This window comes from Diabrotica virgifera, chromosome 3 (assembly GCF_917563875.1).
Source record: "Diabrotica virgifera virgifera chromosome 3, PGI_DIABVI_V3a".
NCBI classification, from domain to species: domain Eukaryota; kingdom Metazoa; phylum Arthropoda; class Insecta; order Coleoptera; family Chrysomelidae; genus Diabrotica; species Diabrotica virgifera.
In genome coordinates, this window is record NC_065445.1 from 211,454,097 (window position 1) to 211,477,655 (window position 23,559).

At 32.9% G+C, this 23,559-nt stretch overlaps 2 protein-coding genes across 2 annotated transcripts; one reads left to right on the plus strand and one right to left on the minus strand.

Moving 5' to 3' along the window:
- Positions 1–11,027: 11,027 nt before the first annotated feature.
- LOC126881526 (putative nuclease HARBI1) lies at positions 11,028–17,913 on the plus strand. Its single transcript, XM_050645842.1, has 2 exons — positions 11,028–12,660; positions 16,670–17,913. Exons 1-2 carry the CDS (start codon positions 12,238–12,240, stop codon positions 17,477–17,479), a joined length of 1,233 nt encoding a protein of 410 aa, XP_050501799.1. The 5' UTR covers positions 11,028–12,237; the 3' UTR covers positions 17,480–17,913.
- On the minus strand, positions 14,144–22,964 carry LOC126881527 (uncharacterized). Its single transcript, XM_050645843.1, has 2 exons — positions 21,146–22,964; positions 14,144–14,514 (listed from the first exon to the last, which is right to left on the minus strand). Exons 1-2 carry the CDS (start codon positions 21,539–21,541, stop codon positions 14,389–14,391), a joined length of 522 nt encoding a protein of 173 aa, XP_050501800.1. The 5' UTR covers positions 21,542–22,964; the 3' UTR covers positions 14,144–14,388.
- Positions 22,965–23,559: the final 595 nt, after the last annotated feature.

Consider the following 23,559-nt stretch of genomic DNA (forward strand, 5'->3'; position numbering starts at 1 on the left):
GTTTCATACTACTCAACGCCGAATGGCCCGATATTCCTCTACCAGGACCATAACTGTACCAAATTTTCTGGAGGCCTAGGATGACGGCAAATAGCTTTTTTTATTCATCCCATAAATGCTCAATATGATTGAGATCTGGGCTGCATGTGGGCCATTCTAATCTTATCAATCCAACCTCAATTGTATGAGTAAGTGTTTTTATTTACAAAAAATGGTACAGCTCTTACAAGAAAAAAGATATTCGGATAATTAAAAAAACGAAATGTTGGTGATGCCTTCGGGAAAATACGACAGGACTATGAAACAAAATCAGCTATTCCATTTTTCCACAGAATTTTTTAAAATTAGGAGAAAATACAACGCTTCCTTTCACCCCTGTCCAATGACATGCAAGCAAAATTTTTTGTTACCGGAATAATACCAAACAATATGAATACATGTATCTACAAATTGGTGCAAGAATCGTGAAAATCGGAGCACAAATAATAAAGTTATAAATTGTCAAACTTAATCAAAAATTTTGGGTGGCGGAATTTTGTGCCGGTGAGTGTAGCTTCAATAATATCATTTTGTATATCACTTGAAACTCATGTTTCTAGATATTGACAACATTTTTGATCTTTTTTGGCAATTAATGTTAACAATTCCCTGTAATTGCCTCGATTGTCAGAGTCGTCGCACTCAAAATGACCACGAAACGCTAGTTCTTGGTTGGCCCAAAAACATACAGTATCTATTATAAGTGTGCTAAGGATATATATATATATATATCTATTTTTTTAACAAACTCATTATGTTTAGCAATATTTGCTTTAAAAGCTTTGTTAAGAGAACTTTTGATTTTTGTTTTGCCAAACTGAATCAAATTGGGTATACATCTTACATGTAGGTAACGGAGAAATTTCATGTCTCCTTTTTAAAAATCCAACACTATTTAAATCGTGAACCTGGTCCACCCATTTTTCTGTAGAAACTAGAAGACATGGCCAACAATACAGTATATTTTTGTTGCAACCATAATATAACCAAGGATTTTCACTGTACCAACAAAATTTAAAATATCGAACTACTTTTGTTGATTCCTTTTTTAAATTGTTTAAAATAGGTCTTTCATTTTTAGTCTCATTTTTTTCTTCAAAATTATACAAGAAGAATTATTTTTCAAGTAGTTGATCGATTAAGAAGCGACACTCATCCATGGTTAACTGCACGCACACTTTTTATAGGTACTGTCACCAATTTTAAATCTGGTAACAGCGCTACTGATACACAGCGCGCTTATACCGTCGCTTCTTCAAAATTTTCAGTCACTAGCCGGTCCCGAGCGCCAGCGTGGGTATATAACCATTGTAACCAGAAATGAGTCTGGTAACAGAGTATAATAAAGTGCAACTGAGTCACATAAACTCGCCAATATTTTCGTGTCTACGAGTAGTTGGCTATTTGCTATTTACTGAGTTAGGTACTATTACCACATAATATAATAATATATTTCTATTGGTAAAAATATTGGTAAATAGAATTATTCATCGTCATAAAATATTTATTTGCAAGATTTTTTACTGTTACCAATGCTAACAGTGGTTACATGGACGCTTCGCCAGTGGGAAGTAGAATACTCCAAAAAATGTTAGACTATTTAGAAACCCACAGATCCAAAAAAATCTTAGGGATGTAAACAGACAAGATAGAAAAGAGTGACGACTAGGAACGGAAATGCGTATTACGTTATTAAAACCGTTTTATATGTGGGTACCTTGATATAATGGAGAACAATAGATTTTATTACTCGGTCAGAATTAAAATTCGATCTAGTCGTGATTCTTCACTACGTGGAATTTTCAACATGACCTTGTTATATTATTATTATTATATTAGTCTAATTGACGCGCCCAAGAATTTTTTCCTGAATCTTGGATGTTCATTAATATTCATATAGTTAAAATTGCTTCTTATTATAATCTTCCATATTTGCTACTACTAACAGCGTTAAGTTCTCGTAAAAACATTAAAAAATAATCTAATATAGATCTACTTTAGCCCGAGGACCAACTAATTCTATTACTTCCTAAATTATAGATTCTGATATACCTGCTTGGACAAAATTAAATTCTCTTGTTGACCTCAAAGGGTTAGGTGCTCGAGTCGTTTGATGGGAACACCAGATTAATTTCTTATTATCATTATATAATATCTTTGAAATAAATATTAAAAACCAGTCCGTAATTGCCGGTTACAGAAAGGCCCATTCTGATAGAAAGTTTAGAAGATTTTGGTTCTCATGGCGGAGTTCGGGACTCGCTAAGGAGTTTTTAATATTTTGTGATTAAAATAGTTTTTTATTATAATAAAAGAGGCAAAAATAGCAGATTTTAGCGTGATACATGAAAGTTCTGCATTTTGCCCCTTGTATGATACAATATTCTTTCGTCTAAATCGCCAGAAACACCAGAAGTTTGAACAATTTTGCGGTAAAAAATAAAAATAGAGTAAAGTAGGCGACGTTGCGTAGGTAATTAGTTCAGCAACTGACAATAGGTGGCAGATTATGACATTTCTTGTCAGTTATAGAAAAAAAAGTAATTTTTGTGAAATACACTCACCGGCACAAAATTCCGCCACCCACAAAATTTTTGATTAAGTTTGACAATTTATAACTTTATTATTTGTGCTCCGATTTTCAAGATTCTTGCACCAGTTTGTAGGTACATGTATTGATATCATTTGGTATTATTCCGGTAACAAAAAGATTTTGGTTGCATGGCATTATACAGGGAAATGGAAGAGCTGATTTGGTTTCATAGTCCTGTCATATTATCCCGGAGGCATCACTAAAATTTTGTTTTTTGAATTATCTGAATATCTCTTTTCATGTAAGAGCTGTACCATTTTTTGTAAATAAAAACACTGATTGACTCATACAATAGAGGTTGGATTGATAAGATTAGAATGGCCCGCATGCAGCCCAGATCTCAATCATATTGAGCATTTATGGGATGAATTAAAAAAAGCTATTTGCCGTCATCCTAGACCTCCAGAAAATTTGGTACCGTTATGGCCCTGGTAGAGGAATATCGGGCTATTTCCCAGGCAAGGATAACACATCTTTATTCGATGCTAAGCAGATTGCGAGCAGTCGTTGCTGCAAGAGGTGGACGTACCCGCTATTGAATTACTTTGTTTTGTTGTTAATTTTGTTTTGTTTTGTTAATTTTAGTGCGTTTGATATTTTTAATTAAATAAACCTTCAAAGCAGTGTTTTTATTACAGCTCTTACAAGAAACGAGATAAAGGGATAATTCAAAAAACAAAACTTTAGTAATACCTTAAGGATAATATAAAAGGAGTATATAAAACAAAATCAGCACTCCAATTTTTCCACAGAATTTTTTTAAATGAGGAGAAAACACAACGCTTCCATTTACCCCCGTATAATGCCATCTAGTCAAAAAAATGTTGTTACCGGAATAATAACAAACGATATCAATACACGTACCTACAAACTGATGCAAAAATTTTGAAAATTGGAGTACAAATAATAAAGTTATAGATTGTCAAACTTAATAAAAAATTTTGAGTGGAGGAATTTTGTGCCGGTGAGTGTAGAACAAACATTTTTTGTTAGAATCAGTAATTATCAAAATTTAGAGGAAGTGTAAAAACTTCGCTAACACTACAAAAGGCTATGTCTAAAATAAACCATAATCAATGCGTTTCTATATTATACTACACAGCCATCGAAAACAATCGCAATAAGAGCAGCCCCTAAAATCAGCCTTCCTTTCTTTGAGTGGTTAGTTACTCCCATACTAGTTATTCAAAATATAACCTAACTTGATTGCAATTTTTTGATTTCTGCATACAATTTTTTTCTGAAATACAAATCTAAAGAAAATAAGCCGTGTTTATTACATACTTTAAGTATCTATTATAGAAGAGTTACTTATATAGAAGAGTAATTTTGTACTTTCTTGTAATGTATTTTTTCCGCAAATCGCCAGGAAATTTTGACATTCCTGTCAAAATTTCTTGAAGAAAAAGTCAGGACTTCCTTACTGTAAGGAAATGTCATTTCCTTACTGTAAGGAAATGATATTTCCGTACAGTTGTTAGTGTTCTATTTATAAGCGTCAAGTTTGACAATTCAACCTCAATACGTTTCCATAGTAACCCAAGTAATTTTATTAGGAATTTCAAAGCACCATTTATTTGGGAATAAAATTATCGCGTTTTTTTTAAATCAATCAATATCTGTCGAATTTTAAACGATTTACGGAAAAATAGTATGTTTACCTCGTAGGAAAAGCCACATTCCTGGACTCTGTGTTGCTAAGTCTCGGCTTGCGCCTCGACTTGCAATCTTCACAGTCGTCCAGGAATGTTAAGCTTTTCCTACCCGGTAAACAATGTACTATTAAAACAATCAATCATTTAAATACCTTTGTAACAATTTGTATTATTTAAGAATATAATAATTACATTTTTGTTTTGTAGTCTGTAAGTGTTTCTTAAGAATATTAATGTACAAGTTTTAAAATAGTGTATTGCGAATTATCATTATTAAATGGTCTATATGTGTAAAGTGTTCTTTTTCTTTTTCACACCCTTATGTATGTAAGAAAACTAAGGGACTTTCTGAAAGGCCAGTCTAAATAGTTATAGTTGAAGAGGGGGCGGCATAATTGAAATTGCGTGAGGGCGGCCAAACTGTTAGCGGCGGATTTGATCTACCTGAAGGATTCCGCCACCCAGGAAGATTACGGTGTAATTTGCATAGTAAACAAACTAAATTTGCATAAAGTTTATTGTATATTGAAATGTTTATTAGTACTAAGCAATAAACATTTTGCCTAGAAAGTTGGTTTTCATTATTATGTTCAAACCCTTCTGAGAAAAAAATAGGTACAGTGATTAGATTAGCCGACGTACCGATAGAACGTGTTTATTCCGACGAAACCCATCTTTACAAATTGAATAAGACGCATAAGTAAGAAGAGTTATTATAAGTTAATACTTTGTCATATCAATTTACTATTTTTGTTGGGAATAAGCCGTAAAATTGAAATAATAATTCTTATTATTTTCGAGTTACATTCACTTTGTAAATATTTTTTTGTAGGCACTGTAATAATACAGCTTACATATACATTGCATCCCTCGGTAGACCGCAAGCTGTATAGTAGAAACATTATCATATTTATAATATCTTATATTATTATGTGTTTTATAAGTTAAGTTGACCGATAGAATATTATGTTTACTTGTATTACATACAGCTTCAGTGATGTATATACAGTGCGGTGGAATAGGTGTTGCTCCCCCCTGTTATTTTGTTTATTTTAAGAATATAAGCAAAACGCTCGGATAGGTCGATTTTTAAACTAATCATAGTATATCATAGCATCAACGTTTCGAACTTTACGCGATCCCTCTTCAGGGGACAGACATAACTTTGATTTTTTTATATAGTAAAGTACATCATGTGACACCTCATTTAACAGCTTTTAAAATACTGATTTCAAAAATGTATAATACTTTAATCCTTTTTCAGATTGCAGGCCCAAAATTTCGGTCGAACTCTTTTTAAACGCATTAATTTTTTTCGAATTCTCAGAAAACTAATAAGTATTTTTGAAAAATTTAAACGCAGAATGAAAGATTAGATTATTACCGAGGGCTGACAGTGTCTTAGAATAAACAAAAAGTTTCTTTTGAATGATATATTTGAAATTAAAAATCACACTAAATTTTCTCTTTTTTCCACCACTGTGACTTATTAAAATAAACATTATAGGAGTTCTCAGGGACTTTGGACCATCGAGAATACTGTAATATTTCATTCTGCGTTTAAATTTTTCAAAAATATTTATTAGTTTTTTCACGATTCGAAAAAAATGATTGCATTTAGAAAGAATTCGACCGAAATTTTGCGCCTACGCTCTCAAACAGGATTAAAGTATGTATTATACATTTTTGAACTCAGTATTTTAAGAGCTTTTGAATGAGGTGTCACATGATGTACTTTCCCATTTAAAAAAATCAAAGTTATGGCTGTCACCTAAAGAGGGATCGCGTAAAGTTCGAAACGTTGATGCTATAATATACTATGGTTAGTTTAAAAATCGACCTGTCCGAGCGTTTTGCTTATATTTTTAAAATAAACAAGTTAATAAGGGGGGGGGGCAACATTTATTCCACCGCACTGTACGTGGTGTAATATTAAATACGTATTAATACATATTATGACGATTAGAACTCTTTCAACTCTTTGAATCGTTATATCTCAAAAACTTAGGCTCTTAGGAAAAAAAGTATTAAAATCTTTTTTATAGATAATAATCTAATCTACATTTTTTGTTAGAACTAATTTTATGATAAAACTTACCGTTTCGCTGAAAATCGCTAAAAACCATATTTGGTGACCTTTGACCCCGCATAAATTTTTTAGCTCGGGTCGGATTTATGAGGAGTTTTTAGATTTCATTTATGATGGTATTTTGAGCAACCCTGTCAATTTTCACCTTGTCGGTAATTATTGTAACCTTACTACTATTTTTGAGTCTAGCTAGACCGGTCTATTAGGTGTACATCTAGACTATCTAGAGCAACTATTCTAATCTAAACTTTTAATATTTTCTCTGGAGTTGTCAAATAAGGATCTGATATGTGTCAAATTAGCGTCGTCCTCTTGTTTTAAAAGGGGAACAATGATCTTTTTTTAAATAAAAAGCCTTACACTCTATCGACTTTTATCCTTTATTGTAAAGGTAATTTCTTCGTAAAAGGATGAGACCTTGTCAAGAAAAAAAGAGTCCCAATCATTACCCTGAACTCTTATTTTTTCCTTTTTTTAAATTTTGTCGGACAATAGTAGAACAAATGGTATAAAGAGGTTAAATTTCACGTTTTTTATCATTGTTGCTTTGTTTGTTTTCAGTATAAAACTTTACAACTGGTACTGGTAGTAAAACAGGCAAGTATTATGTCTTCTAAATTCACCAAATAAATAAACTTGTTTGAAAATCCTCTTAAAATCTTTACAATTTCGTCTATCTATACCCCAAAATCATAGTGCCTAATTCTTCTATAATCCTTTAAGCAATACGGTAATTTACAACTTTCTAATCCTCGACTTGTACAAACTTTTTCCTAAAACCAAAATAACACAAGAGGAGAATAATTGGATTCTAAAAACTTACCACAGTCAATTGTCAAACAACAGCTACCAAATGCATCTATATGTTTACAAAGACGATGTCCAGCAGAGAGACCTTTTGGCGGTACAGATAATTAATAAAGCCGGGTCGGGTCATCTCTCCAAGATTTTTAATGATAAAAGACGGACTGGTGCGGTTTGGTGCGGTTGGATCGATGACAGGTTTTTACGACTAATAACTAAAAGTTTTGTGGTATTTCTCGTTTTTGAAAAAAATCGCTGATGTAGGGTATATACTCAAATGAATTTTATTCCTTATATTATTTGTAATAACCTTTTCAAAAGTATGCAATATAATAATTGAAAGAAGTTGACAATTTATTGACAACTATTTATTTTATACATAATATATAGTTTATACATATTATACATATGACGATTATTTATTTATTGTCTTACTGTCTTACTAGTACTTCCTTGTCTGTTAAAGGATTCAAAGTCAACAAAGAGACAATAATATCAAAATGCTCGCTAAATAAAACTCCACTGAATCAGAGAGGAACATAGTGCAAAGGAATAATGGAGACAATTAAAGACAATAATAACGGGACCAGAGAGGAAGATACTACAGAGGAGGAATGGAGACAATTAAAGAAAATAATAACAGAATGGTGTGATGATGAACGCAGAACTGCAGAAGAAGAAAAATAAGACAAGCTAAGTTCAACCATCTTCAAAGACCACAACACTAAAAATAGCAGTAGAAATTTATAACTAAAATAGAATACTAGCGACTAGAATATGCAGAAGAAAAAAAGACAGACTTTGAAACAACAAGTACTGGAAATCCAAGAGCATAACAACAGATATGAACATGAAAGCAGAAAATTGTATAAAAGAATAAAAGAAGCACACAGTGACGTAGACCAAAATTGACGACTTATGTACAAACACAAAGAGACGTATAACTACTAAAAGAGAAGCATAAGATTATATTATAAGGGGATGGAAAGAATACTTCGAAGAAAACCCAAACGCAGACAATCGAAATAAACAAAACGAGACAATATACGGCGGAGCAGCACATTGAAAATCCGATTCAGGAAGAAGTCGTTCATACACATAAGCATCAAAATTAACGCACCACCTTAAAAATGGGACATTTTTGATGTCTTGTATTTCCTAATGCAAAAACCTGTTGTCCGATTTTAGTGATTTTTTTAATATGTTACAGCTTTATTCTCGCCGATGACACAGCCCTAATCACCACTGGCCCACCTCTCCGTAAGAGGGGGAAAGCTCGGTATTCGACAAAGCACAAGCACAGCTAGACAGAACTGTCGAATGGTGTAACAAATGGAGAGTGACCCTAAACCCAGCTAAAACCCAATTCAAAAATATCGATGTAAAATATTGTTGCTAAACAGATAAGTGTCATTGTCATTGTATATCAGGTGTAACAATGATAGTGTGTTTTTTCCTCAAAGTTTGAAACAACCTGTGGAATATTCTGGCGTATATAAAATATTGAAATTAAAACTCAACTTTAGCCTTAGGCTTTCTTAACATTATGCTTTTTGATTCATTCGCTTACGTTGGATAATAAAAAAGTTAAGTACTTTAACAACTAGCAACGTTCTTCATCAATACAGGGTGTTTCTAAATCTTCTTCTTGTAGTGCCTATCCATTTCGGATGTTGGCGACCATCATGGCAATCTGTACTTTGCACACTGCTGCTCTGAAAAGATTTGTAGTGGTTGTGTTGAACCACGTACGTAGATTCTTCAGTCACGAAATCCTTCGCCTTCCTGGTCCCCGCTTTCCCTCTACTTTTCCCTGTAAGACAGTGTAAGACCAGTTGCAGCAGTCCATATCTTTCACTGTTCCTCATGATGTGACCGAGGTATTCGATTTTGGCTGTTTTTATTTTGATTAACAGCTCTTTTTCTTTTTACATTCTCAGCAAAACACCCTCATTAGTAATGTGGTCGGTATAAGATATCTTCGGATTCGACGATTTAAAGCCACATCTCAAAAGCCTCAATTTTCTTGCAGGTGGCGTCTGTGAGAGTCCACGACTCAACTCCGTACAACAGTATTGGAAAGATACAACATCCTAGTAATCTGACTTTTATGGGTATCGAAAAATCATGACATTTGAACAACTTTGCCATTTTTTGAAATGCACATCATGCTTTCTCTATCCTACATTTGATTTCTATAGAATGGTCCCAATTTTCATTGACGTTCGTAACAAGGTAGGTACATGTTTTTACTCTTTCTATTTGTTGACCATTCACACTGATTCGTCCAAATTGCTGTTTGTTCTTAGAGATAATCATACATTTTGTTTTCTTAGTGTTTAGTGAAAGTCCGTATATCTGACTGACTTCTGCGATTCTGTTCATTAACTCCTGTAGGGCTTCAGAACTGTCAGCGAATACCACAGATTTCCTCAGAGTAGATGTTAAACAGCAGTGGGGATAGTATACATCCCTGACGGACCCCACGTTTGATTTTGATATCGTCGGATTCTCCTGCCTGTTTCGTCGGATTCTCCTGTGTTTCTAAATAAGTGCGACAAACTTTAAGGAGTAATTCTGCATGAAAAAATAATGACAGTTTGCTTTATGAACATATGTCCGCAAATGCTTCGTTTCTGAGATACGGGATGTTGAATTTTTTCTTACAAACTGACGATTTATTTATTGCTCTAAAACCGGTTGAGATATGCAAATGAAATTTGGTAGGTTTTAATTATTGCGCATTTTTTGGCATACATTTAAGAATTTTATATTCACCATTGGCGTGCATACGGGTAATATGACCGGGTAATGTAAATATATAATATAAATAATATAAATTAATAAACGATTTTATTTATACGTCCATGGAATAGGCACTTGAAGCTGATGGGATTGTCAGATGATGACCTATGCACCTGGAAGGAAAAACAGCAGAGCACATTCTGTCAGTGTGATAGTCTGGCAAACGTGCCGTTCTTTCCATAACGAGAAGAAAATCCACCGGCAAATAACTACATGGAAGATTCAGTCCCGAAACTATTAGACCTCTTAAAAAGGGCCAGTCTAGAGAATATAATCTAGGACTAGATGACCACAATAGATCTGAAAAGGTCGCAGTGGAAATTGTGAAATAGGAATAGGCCAAAAGCCACCTCTTTAAATCTATCTATCGATGTATGCAAAGGTAGACCGCATCTTCGGAGTAGACCGCATCCTCGGGGTAGACTGCACACTATAAAGGCACAAATTTTTTGCTAAAAATGTTATTAGTTTCGATAATTTAAGAACCACGGATGTTTGACGTATGTGATGAATGTGCTGCTAACTACCAATAAAAAGTTAGGATACAATAACAAAACTATATGTCATTTGGCAACTATACACATTACCCTAGATATAAATTATGCCAATTAGAAGGTAAGCCAATATTGAGAAATCGGCCTATAGAATTTTAACCGTCCAAAGCATTTTTATTAGTTTTCAATAACTTACCGCACACCATTTTAATAATTCAATTAATTTCGTTCTCGAAGTCATTACGAAATATACAATTAGACATTAAATTTCCCCGGAGCCAGCTTTTGCTATATTTTAAATGTCCATCTAGCCGCAGAATCGATCCCAATAGAATGATATATTTTGAAGGCGAGCTCTTCCCCAAAACACACCTATAATTACAAAATAAATTTTCGGTGGCATAAATCACCAGCAGACTAAACTCAGTTCGATTTCGACTCGGCCACACCATACCAGATAAAAATCGACGGTCGACAATAAAGGATCGTTTAAACACAGCGATAAGTCACAGCAACTAGTTGTGATGACAAGTTGCTGTGATTGAAACGCTGTTTAGACGCTGTGATAAGTTGACCACAACAAGTTGAAGAAGGGACCTAGACCCTTTTAGACCCTTCAATGAATTACAACTAGTTTTAATCCTAAACAAATAGATCCTGTTACTTTCAAAATATAAAGGTTGTTTATGTTATACAGGGTATTTACAAAGTTATAACCAATTTTATATGAAAATCGTAACAAGTTTAACTCACTGTATAAATAAAAATAAGCACAACGGCAATGGTTTATTGATGCCATATTTTTTTATTTATTGTCAAAATTTTTAAAAATGATTGATATTGCTAATTTACTTTATATCTAATAAAGGGTGAGTTAAAACTCAAGTACATTATTTTTTCAGTAAAATTTAAATGGGATACCCTGTATTTTATATCACTATTAAAAAGTACCATTACCGTACTTTAATTTGTATACAACACTCCCTCCTATTCGTCTGTCTACGCAAAAGAAAAAGTAATAAAAACGCGTGATCAAGGGATCAGGTACCTGCTTCTTGAAAAATAACAGTCGAAGAGTCCGATTAGGTACTTACTTCCCAGAAGTTGTATCGGATTATTACCAACAACTGTTTACCACGAATTCTGACTGTTTGACTGAAGTTTTAGTGCTTGTAGGCCGTACGGCATTTGAAAAAGGAAGATTTTTTACGTGACAATTTACCACCTTTAGTGAAAAATTCCGCAAAAAAAGATTTTACGGAAATCTGAAAAATTTTTGTGAAAAAATCGCTCGTTTTTTTTTCAGTTTTTCATGGTTAAAAAATATTTATATTTTTTATTTTTTGGTCAAATTGTGGTAAATTGTCACGTAAGAAACCTTCCTTTTTCAAATGCTGTACGATTTTTTTATTTCGGATATTCCAATCCTGAGATTAACTGTTGGCCATCATTTTTCGAGGCCTCGACTTTTGCGCCCTCTACAATATTAGTGTACGTGCATAAATGATAAAAGATATATTTTTTGTTCTCTATAAGAGTTAGGTATTAATATGTAAAACGTTTTATATTCATTTTTAATAAAGGTTCTGAGAAAAAAATTGTTATTTTTGGTTTTCTAAAGTGTACTAGTACCTTACTAAACTGGACTGATGTTTTGGGGTTACAAACGTTGTTTAGACGCTGCCATATGTTGCTGTGATTTATCGAGATTATTCCTAAACGTTGTTGACAACTATCGATCGCAGTAAAGCCGTAGCCATGGAGGAAGTATTACTGTCAGTATTAGTCGGATGTTTAGTAGTAAAGAAAAGGGAAAACTCGCGAAAACCCAGATCGAAGTGGAGCCGCAAGTGGTTACTAATGAGAAGGGAATTCTCTCATGTGAAGTTAATGCAAGAATTGAGTAATGAGCCAAACGACTGGCGAAATTATTTGAAGATGGACGAGGGGACGTATCATGAGTTGTTAAGCTTAGTTTCTCCGTTTATTACGAAACATGATACTTTAATGAGAAAAGCGATATCCCCACACGAAAGACTCTCAGCTACCTTACGATTCCTTGCCACCGGAAGAACCTTGAAGGACATAGAATATTCAACTGCCATTTCTAAACCATCTCTGAGCTCAATAATCCCAGAAACCTGTGAAGCTATTTATAAAGTACTACAACAATTTATCCAGGTATGTGTTATTTATTATAGAACATTTTTTTCTATACAGAACAGTTTTCTATTTTCTTTTAAAATAATGAAATATAATACATTATAATGATAGGGGAGCCCAAGCGGGGATTTTTGTAGTTACTCGAGCGCGTCAGTTTATAACATAGGGAGAAACCTTGTACCTTGTAAATGTACCCCTACCATATATTGGATTTTAATACAGAGGAGTTCGTTAACGGGGGTCCGAAAAAAAATCTATCCTTAGAAAAACTCGACATCGTCAGATTAAGATAAGGTAAGTTAAGTACATGCAGAACAGTGTATATTTCAAAAATCCAAAAATCCAGTTTGAGCGGGGCGTAAGGATATGGGCGAGTCACAAAATTTCACAAGATAAATGCGAATATTTCGAGAAATAAACGTCAGATCGAACAACTAAAAAATCGTGTTCAATATTTTTTAAGTATTTATCGAATAATACTAAACACGACCCCCACGGAGAGGGGTGGGGGTCAATTTAAAATTTCAAATAGGAACCCCGCGATATTTCGCGAAATAAACATCAGACCGAAAAACTGCAAAATACACGTATTCATTATTTTTGAAAAATCTATCGAATGACACTAAACATGACCCCCCACGGAGGTGGGGTGGGGGGTTACTTTAAAATATTAAATTGGAGCCCCCATTTTATATTGCAGATTTGGATTCCTGGCGTAAAAATAAGTAATTTTATTCGAAACATTTTTTCAAATTATGCATAGATGGCGCTGTAAACGGAAAAAATGATTGTTGGAAATGGAAACTTAAATTAAAATGGAAAGTCCCCACTTAAATGACAAATTTTACTTAACTTTATTTGGTTTTATGACCTAATCTTCACAACGCAGTAGTTCCCCATAACGCTCGAGTAACTGCAAATTTAGCCTACTTTCCTCCCCTACTATAAAACTAATAATCGTAAAACATAAAAAAGTACATAACGTAATAAAAGATAACATAAAGATACAATATAAAGTCAATAATCATAGAACAAAGTAGTAAATCATCGAATATGAAAAATAATGTCCTACTACACCGATAACTTTGAAAAGAAGCTTGAAACATTGTTATCAATTGATTAGTCGAAATTTATATTGGTTGTTCAGGGGTCAGGGTTGTTTTGGACTGTTTTTTGGATCGTTAGGCAGTGCCATGTTGGATACATCGGGTGTATCACGGTTGAAAGTTTGGGGGTAGGGAAGTGTGGGAGAGTTTGTTGGATCGTTAGGCAGTGCCATGTTGGATACATCGGGTGTATCACGGTTGAAAGTTTGGGGGTAGGGAAGTGTGGCAGAGTTTGTTGGATCGTTAGGCAGTGCCATGTTGGATACATCGGGTGTATCACGGTTGAAAGTTTGGGGGTAGGGAAGTGTGGCAGAGTTTGGATGCTGTAAAATATTGTTACTGGAACTGAAAGGCCAAGGATGGTCTGGCATTCCCGAGATGTAGGGTAGGGGGTAGGGTTGTTGGTGGTAAAGTTGGGGGTTATATGGCTGACTGTTCATTACTTTATAATCTTTGGAGAGTGTTTCAAGCTCCCCCTCAAAAATCACGTCATTTATGAGTTTTCTCGCGAATATGGCCTGGGTTCGTTTAAGGGAACGTAGCTTATGGGCTACATACTTTCCGTAGGCTTCGAACTCATCATCAGGATGAATATTTTTTAGCCGCTCTCCCGCTAGCTCTATCACCTCATCTGCCGAACTCAGCATCTTTTTTTTTTAGACTTAGCGTTTGGTGATGGTGACGTGCTACATCTATCATCACCTGACATTGGAAGAGCCACCTCTCCTTCTTGGGAATGGGGTAGATGCATATGTTCTGAATCCTCCTGTTCGAAATAAAACAACATTATCAGTTTCCACTAAACTTATTAGAGCAGGCGGTATCTGTTCCAAAATACCCTCATTTGGGTAAATCATACTTGACCTTGTAGAAAATTTTTAAAATTTAAAAAGGCTGTATCATCCGAGATATAGCAATGAAAAGGAGAAAAAAATTGAATTTTCAAGTATTTTTTTTTCACAAATTGTTTAATAATAAATTTAGCCCACCTTTTGAAGCATACGCATAGTGATAATACTCGTAGTATCATTTTTAATAAATAGTCCATTTACACACGGTTTTTGCTCCAAATTTTAACGAAACGCTTGGATTGACATGAAATTTGTCATACACATAGTAGCTTACATGTCAAAGAAATAAACTGATGCTTGGGCCGATGCGTGGGCAGAAATGGATAAACTGACTAAGCAACTTTTGTTCTATATAGTTTTTTCACCAAGTCAAATACTTTTCGAGTTATTTGTAAGTGAATATGTATATTTATTATAATAAATTATAATAAATATATATTTTATCGATTATATATAAATGATATATTTTATCGAAAAAAACATTCTTAGCAAAAAATATAGCTTGTAAAAAATTTAAATAAAAATGTATGTATGAAGTCTGTAGACCCAGAAGAAGCAGAGTTATAGTTAATGAAAAGTAGATTCATATTCGTCAAATTCCAAATCGAAAATTTCAACGCGAAATAACCAACAAATGAAGCACTTTTCGGGGGAAACTCAATAGAACTATTGTAAAGCGTTTAAGAAATCTTTATATTTTGTTTTTTAAAAAAGTTTCACGAATCATCAAAAGTAAGCTCCATGTACGCTCAAAATAAAGTGATCCCTTTTTTTGGTAAAATAAATCGTGAAAATCACCTCTTACTTAGCATGCCAAATGAAACTAATCGTCACCGATTCACAAGTTACTTTACTTATGTACCTATTGCTTATTAGTATGTTTCATCAGTTGAAAGTGCTTATTTTTGAAAATAATTGGTTGTAAAGGGTTAACAATTGTTTTCTTTACTTTTGAAAAAATACCAAAAATCTCAAAGAATAAAAAATTTAGATTTTTCTTTTAAGAATATTTTGGGTTTTTATTTTTCTGTTATACAAAACAATTGGTTAAGAAATGGCTTTTCAAAATTTACATGCACACGTGATTAGTGACTTGTTCAAGCCCTTTCAAAAATAATCACTTTCAACCGATGAAACTTACAGATGGTATAAACAATACATAAGTAAGGTAACTTGTGAAGCGGTAACGATTAATTTCATTTGGGATGCTAATTAGGAGATGATTTGTTTATCAAAAAAAAGAGACCAACTTTATTTTAAGCGTAATTGTTCACTTTTGATGCTAAACACTTTTTCCAAAAAGTGCTTTTTTTTGTTTATTTCACGTCGAAATATTCGATTTTGAATTTGACGAATAAGAAATCACCTTTTAGTAGCTGCGACCCTGGGTATCTAGACTTCATATATACATATTTTTATTTGGTTTTTTATAGGATATATTTTTGCTAAGAATATTTTTTTCGATAAAATATTTTCTTTTTGAGTTATTTGCGAAAAATCGTCTAGAAACGAGGTTTTCTGTTGAAAATTAAACATATTGTCGTAAATAACCCGAAAAGTATTGCCTTAGTGAAAAAAAAAACTCTATAGAACAAAAGTTAAGTTGCTTAGAATTAGTCAGTTTATCTATTTCTGGACTTATTTTGAATGTAATTTTTTTCACCCCCGAGAAGGGGAGAAAGTCACCCCCTGGGCAAAAGCACACATCGGCCCAGTATCACTATATTTATTTGACATGTTAGCTATGTGTATGACAGATTTCATGTCAATGGAAACGGTTTTTTAAAATTTGGAGGTTTTGCAATATTGTACCGTGAGTTAATGGACAATATTATTTGGAAGCGATTAAAGCAAAAAACTTAGATCCTATACAATTTACCCAACTCAAACAGATACCGCCTGATCTATATGAACGGCTATATTTGACATGTGACAGAAAGAGTTCTTCAGTTGTGGTCGAGGAAATGGATTGAGATACGTTGTATATAAATTTATATTCAATTTGTATTTAAAACTTTTATTTATATTTTAATTGGTAATTTAAAATTTGTATTGATTTTTGTTTTTCAGTTCCCTAAAACTGCCGATGACTGGTTAAAAATTGCCTCAGATTTTGAAGAGAAGTGGCAATTTCCTCATTGTTTGGGCGCTGTCGATGGTAAACATATCCGGATTGTTCCACCAAAGGATAGTGGTTCCTATTACTTCAACTACAAAAAGACACACAGTATAGTCTTGATGGCCATAGCAAACGCTCACTGCGAATTTATACTGTGTGATGTAGGAACGAACGGTCGAATATCTGATGGAGGTGTGATCAATAACACTCTTTTCTACGAAAAACTTATAAACCATCAATTAAACATTCCTGGGCCCGAACCAGTTAGCTTTGATCTTGACCTGGAATATGTTTTTGTCGGGGATGATGCCTTTGCATTAAGACCTGATCTTATTAAGCCATACGGTCGGGAGTCCCTTAATAACGAGAGAAGAATATGCAACTATCGTATATCGAGGGCACGGCGAGTTGTTGAGAACAGTTTTGGAATTTTAGCTTCACGATTTCGTATTTTTCACACTGCAATAAACTTAAATGTGAAAACCATCGAATCACTAGTTCTTGCTTGCTGTGCATTGCACAACTTCTTGATGAAAAAATCATGTAATTACTCCTCTCCTAAAAGTTATGATCGAGAAGATATTATCGATGGTACTAAGCAACTAGGTGCAAGGCCTCATCCCAATAAATTCCACAATCTCGATAGAAGTTCAGGAGGTCAAGTTTTACAACAAGCAAAAACCGTTCGAGAAAAGTTCTGTACGTATTTTAACGGGGAGGGATCAGTTCCTTGGCAAGAAAAATTTGCATTGAAGGTTTGACATTTATAGTTAATTAGTGAAAAGTATATTAAGTAAACTAGAAGATCATTTGAGACCCAGGGATGTTCTTCAATATGTTTTTTGTTATCAACCTGTACTTATTATAATATACCATGGGGGATCTACTTTGAGGTGGATGTGAGAGCTGGCATTCCGATTTTTGCAGAACAAGTTAGGTGATAGGCAACCGACACAATAATTTAGAATTTAATGTAATTTTATTTTAAATTAAAATAATTTTTATTTTAAGATAATACAGGGTGTTTCATTGGGAAAGTAACACTCAAAGAGGGCACTTAGGCGGTCTCAAAAATACCATACTTAATAGGTCTTACTTCAATAATATCAAAGATACTGGGTGTTTTATCTATTTTGCCGAGACATTTTCTTATTTGGTTCATAACTTTTTAACCACACTGTATATTTATTTGATATTTGGCACGCAAATATTCTTTGAGGTGTACAATCAAGTAATTTATTTACAATTGTAAAAAATCCAGGTCCGGATTAAAAAATATTGGAAAAATATCCCGACCCAAAAACAACACCCTGTACATTATTTTTTTTAAAATAGATTTTGCATTTGAAAAGAGGATAAAAACTAAATTTAGTGGTATACTTTGAATTTTCGGCAAAATGAATTCTCTGGTCAAATGTTGAATTTGAATTTAGAAATTATACGAATTTCGAGAGCTCGAAGTAGAAAAAAAATTGAAATACGACTTACAACTTGTTAAACACACTGTATATTTATTTTATATTTAACACCGAATATTCTTTAAAGTGTCCAATCAATTAATTTATCTACAATTATAAAAAATCCAGGGCCGGATTAAAAAATATTGGAAAAATGTTCCGACCCAAAAAACACCCTGTACAGTAATTTTTTTAAAAATGGATTTTGCATTTGAAAAGAGGATGAAAAACTAAATTTAGTGGAACACTTAATGTTCGGCAAAATGATTTTTCTGGTAAAATTTTGAATTGCGAGAGCTCGAAGTAAAAAAATTAAAATGTGACATAATTTTAATTAATACCATTATTTAATCTAAATTGGTAAAATGTTAACATTTCCGTGTTTTTTTTTATTATTATGGCGATAAATAATTCATAACAAATATTCACCTTTAATTAATGAATAATAAATAAAGGGTCCACAAAAAATACATTACTTTAATCAACGGACTATCTTAAAAATTAAAAAAAACAGAAAAAATTTGCTGTAAAATAACTTTGGAATATTTAAAATCCAAAGTTTATAACGAGGAAATAAATAATAGGGAAGAACTTCTTGACCGGATTCCAGACGCCTTTCAAGAAATGAAGAATAACCCTGACGAGATTAGGAAGTCAGCCAGATAAATAACAAAATGAGCAAGATTTTGCCTTTAACAAGGTGGTGGCCATTTTGAACAATTACTATAGTTTTGGTAAGTTATTTTTCAGAAAAATTTTTGTGTTTTTTTTTTAATTTTTACGATAGTTCGTTGAATACATAAAGTTGTGTATTTTTTGTGGACTCTTCATTATTTATTCGTTAATTAAAGGTGAATATTTCTTATGAATAATTTGTCGCCATAATAAAAAAACACTGAAATGTTAACATTTTACCAGTTTAGATTAAATAATGGTATGAATTAAAATTAAGTTACATTTTAATTTTTTTACTTCGAGCTCTCGCAATTCACATAATTTCAGAATTCAAATTCAAAATTTTACCAGAAAAATCATTTACCAGAAAAATCACTAAATTTAGTTTTTTATCCTTTTTTTCATGTGCAAAATATATTTAAAAAAAAATTTTAATATACAGGGTGTTGTTTTTGGGTCGGGATATTTTTCCAATATTTTTTAATCCGGACCTGGATTTTTTACAATTGTAAATAAATTAATTGATTGTACACCTTAAAGAATATTTTCGTGACAAATATCAAATAAATATACAGTGTGGTTAAAAAGTTATGAACCAAATAAGAAAATGGCAAAATAGATAAAACACCCAGTATCTCTGTTATTAATGAAGGAAGACCCATTGAGTAGGTATGGTAATTTTGAAACCGCCAAAGTGTCCTCTTTCTACAGTTAACGTATGTTACTTTCCCAATGAAACACCCTGTATAAGTCTATCTTCAGTCAATGACTGTGAAATATTTTTTATTTGTTATAAATAAAGTCACTAAGGGCTGGTTGTTCGAACGCTAATCAACAATGATCATTATCAAATATTTAATTACTGTCACCAACTGTCAATGTCAACTTTGTTTGGGTTGCTGAAAACATAATATGAAATTACTTAATCAATTATGTTAATAATTGTTATGTTAATTGATTAACTAATCTCATAATTTTAATCAATTATGTTTTCAGCAATCCAATAAAAGTTGACATTGACAGTTTTGGTGACAGTGATTAAATATTTGATAGTGATCATTGCTGATTAGCGTTCGAACAACCGGCCCTTAGATTGACAAAAACAATTATCTCTGCTTAAGTTGGTCATAGAAAATTTTTATTTTGGTTTAAATCTTCGTTTTTTCTTCAGCAACAGTAATCTGCAAGTTAGAAACTAATGGGATGTACTGTACAGGGGCCGCTTCAGGTGTAAATGTTTATAACGAAATTTGCGCCCTTATTTTCAAACCCGAAATAAGAGGTTGAAAAATGTTTTAGGCATTTATTTACATCAGAATATGAAAATATAAGTCTTTAGCAGGAGAGTGGATCTAATTAACACTACGATTTTTTTCAAAAAAGTTATAGCCTTCGATATTTGACTTCTCGAAATAAACAATTTGTAATATCTAAGCAACAAATTCACCAATCGGGCTTTACAAATATTTTTTATGTTAAGAATTGAAAGATCTTAATTTTACAGCCTTAAAGAATAAAAAAGTTATTTTTACAATAAATAATGCAATTGCAAAAACGGCCATTTTGGACGTTTCGCAGGCTGTTTTGCAATAAATAATTAACGAAATTAAACTTACCATAGCTAAAATTTTAGGTTTTTAATTTAATACAATTTTTTATTTCTAATTTTTTCTCTAAAATGAATATCCTAGCAGCAAAATTAAAAATCTTCACAAATTGCAAATTTAATACAAGAAGAACGTGATAAATAAAAAAGCTTCTAAAATTTTTGGTTACATTTTAGTAGAAGTTATTCCTCACATGGACATTAACAACATCTGATAGGTTTCAAAAATTCCTGAATTATAACACGTATGACTTTTCTCAGGATTCGAAAAAAAATTAATAGGTACCTTAAAACACATTGAAAATTTTGACATGCGTCAAAACTTTGCATTTTACACCGTTCCCCTTTATTAACACATTTTTAACCAGCGCATATCACAGGAAATTTAATACCTTTATTTTATTTTGCTACTACTTTGCTCCAAAATGAATCGGTTTAAAGTTATAAGAAAAGAAAATAGAAAAAAATCCATATTTTTAGTAATTTTTAAATATTTTACTTTTTTTTATTAATGTTTCGGGCATATTTGGAAGGCAGCATAAGTCAATTATTATTATTGAAGTTATCACCTAAATTTTTCTGCAAAAATCCGAATGCCACCTCTCACATCCAAAAATAGACAGTTTTTCACAGATCCGCCCTAGTCTAAATTTTGTTAAAGGTACCTAAAAAAATTTGATTTTACTTACATATTGTTCTGTTTCTGGATTGCCATCACTCATGGTACTCCTACTAGGTCTTGCAGATTCCTGGTCTCTCAGAAAATGCAGAAGGTCGAAGTACCACAAACTAGGTTTATACACATCATCCTGGCCCGTCCCGGATTTTTCTGATTTGACAACTTTTGACAGTTCTCTCTTATACACCGTACGTAATGCACTAATTTTTTTGATAACGATATTTCGGTCTGCCGATGAATCAAACTCCTGGAATTTTTTTACGAGCTCAGCATATGCAATATCTCTTTTATTTCTGTCGGAGTAATCTTTGCTCTTAACGAGCCACAAACACGTATGACTTCTATAAAGTTCAATAAACTCAGTCAAAAACTCTCGAGGAGTAGGTTGTTTTAATTCTTCTGCCATTTCGCCTTTAAAAACTAAGATAGACTGAAACGGAAACTCTGTCTTTCTTTGACCGCGCAACAACACAGACAGAAAATATTGAAAATACTATCAAGTAAAGGTGGGCCAAATATCATTACTTTGTAATCCCTTTATGGGCAAAACGGCAAAACGTGATATTTCACGTTCTTTTCTCACCCAAGATATTGATATGCCCAGACCCAAGTTTATTGTTTTATTGCACCACTTAACTACAGCTGGGACTGCAAATAATTACGAATACACTAGTAATGAAAAGGCTTTTAGAGTTTCAGGTTATTGAATTTGTGTTCATCGTATTTGTATCGATATTCAATAATTTATTTTAGTCTTTTAAAAATACCACCAGTGCCAAATAAAACGATAAATTAGTAGTTTATGGAACTTTTTTTATAAAATTGGGTGACAATTCTGCGTCATTTAATATTTGTAAAGACCCCCTCTGTGGCTCAGTGGTAAGAGCGCTCGAAAGGTCCGAATGGTCGTGAGTTCGAATCTCACCAGGGTCAGAAATTTTTCGTTTATTATAAATTAATACATAAATGAAACTAGTTGCTGTCCTTGTGGGATCTCGGTACTCACCGGAGTGACCGCAGACGTTCGGATACAATTAGCGTCTCTTTGCAAAGACAATAATGACGTCGACTTTGCAAAGTAACAAGACACTTACTCAACACACACACTACACATTACTCCCCTGAGTTAGTAATATAATAAGTTATAGGCTAAAACAAATTATTATGAAATTGACTGGCCAGTTGGTTGTAAAAACCAGTGCTAATAAAACACAAAACACAAATAAATAAAAAAAATGGCATCAATAATCCATTGCTTTTGTGCTTATTTTTATTTATACAATGAGTTAACTTGTTACAATTTTCATATAAAATTGGTTATAACTTTGTAAAATACCCTGTATAACATAAAAATCCTTTATACATTTGTAATGGCGAAGTTAAGAAGATTTTGAATATAAAATAAAATAGAGGGTATTCCAATAAAAAAAAATAAATTTGGTCTGCCACTATGTTATCGAACATCCTATGTAACATTCTAATTAATTTTATAAATGTGAATCTCAAAGTTAACTACAATTTTTGTTATTAACTTTTATTGCTATCTATTACTATAACGGATCTACGTAGCTTTACCCCACTAATCAATCACCCTGTACATTTAATTGGATATGTAAATAAATTCTAATCCGGTAACCCAACCCCAATGATAAATCGCTGTACCGTTTAGACACGACGATTCAATCCAAGTTGATTCAATCCGATACCAACCTCAACCCAACTCCAACTTTGATAAGTCGTGCGATGCACCGTTTACACACAATGATAAGTTGCAACAACTCGATTGACCTTGATAAGTTGTTTGATTTATCGCTGTGTTTAAACGATCCTTAAGACAAAGCCGTCTTTGATCCTCAAACATTGTGAACCTGAGGATCTGGCGCGTCAATTGCACCTAACAGGTAAGTTTTCTGAAAACTGCACTGTAAAATTATTGTTAATAATCGTGCCATTCGTAGTAATCATTTCTTCTTTTACTTTTATTACCTAACCCTAACACTAGGAGTGGCCAACCGATATTGAGAGTGGATCACTATCTGTTTATGAAAAGTTATTCGTGGCACCAAAAATGTTTTAACAAAAAAGTCTTCTTCTTTTTTTATAGACATGACTCTGTCTATTTTTCAGTGTGCCTCCAGCAAGTTGTAGTTTCATCGTTTTCGTGGTCTCCCCACTGATCGTCTTCCTATTGGTGAATTGTCTCTTGCAGTCTTTATACTCTATTCTTGTTGTCATTCCGCTTATATCATCGTTCCATTTTACTCTCCTCTTTCTTATCCAGCCCACTCTGCATATCCATCATGTATCTGTACTTTTAGCTCTGTGCTATAGTGTCTCACCATCGATTTTTCTAAGGGTATTCACCTCTGTTGTTTCTAGCACTCTTCTTGTTCTCTCTGTGTCATGACGTGCTTCTGAATGTCA

Coding starts and splice junctions, on each gene's coding strand:
- LOC126881527 (XM_050645843.1), bottom strand. CDS start 21,541: ATGGCAGAAGAATTAAAACAACCTACTCCTCGAGAGTTTTTGACTGAG. Junction 14,515..21,145: donor ATCCAGAAACAGAACAATAT/GTAAGTAAAATC, acceptor TATTTCGAACAG/GAGGATTCAGAACATATGCA.
- LOC126881526 (XM_050645842.1), top strand. CDS start 12,238: ATGGAGGAAGTATTACTGTCAGTATTAGTCGGATGTTTAGTAGTAAAG. Junction 12,661..16,669: donor TACTACAACAATTTATCCAG/GTATGTGTTATT, acceptor TTTGTTTTTCAG/TTCCCTAAAACTGCCGATGA.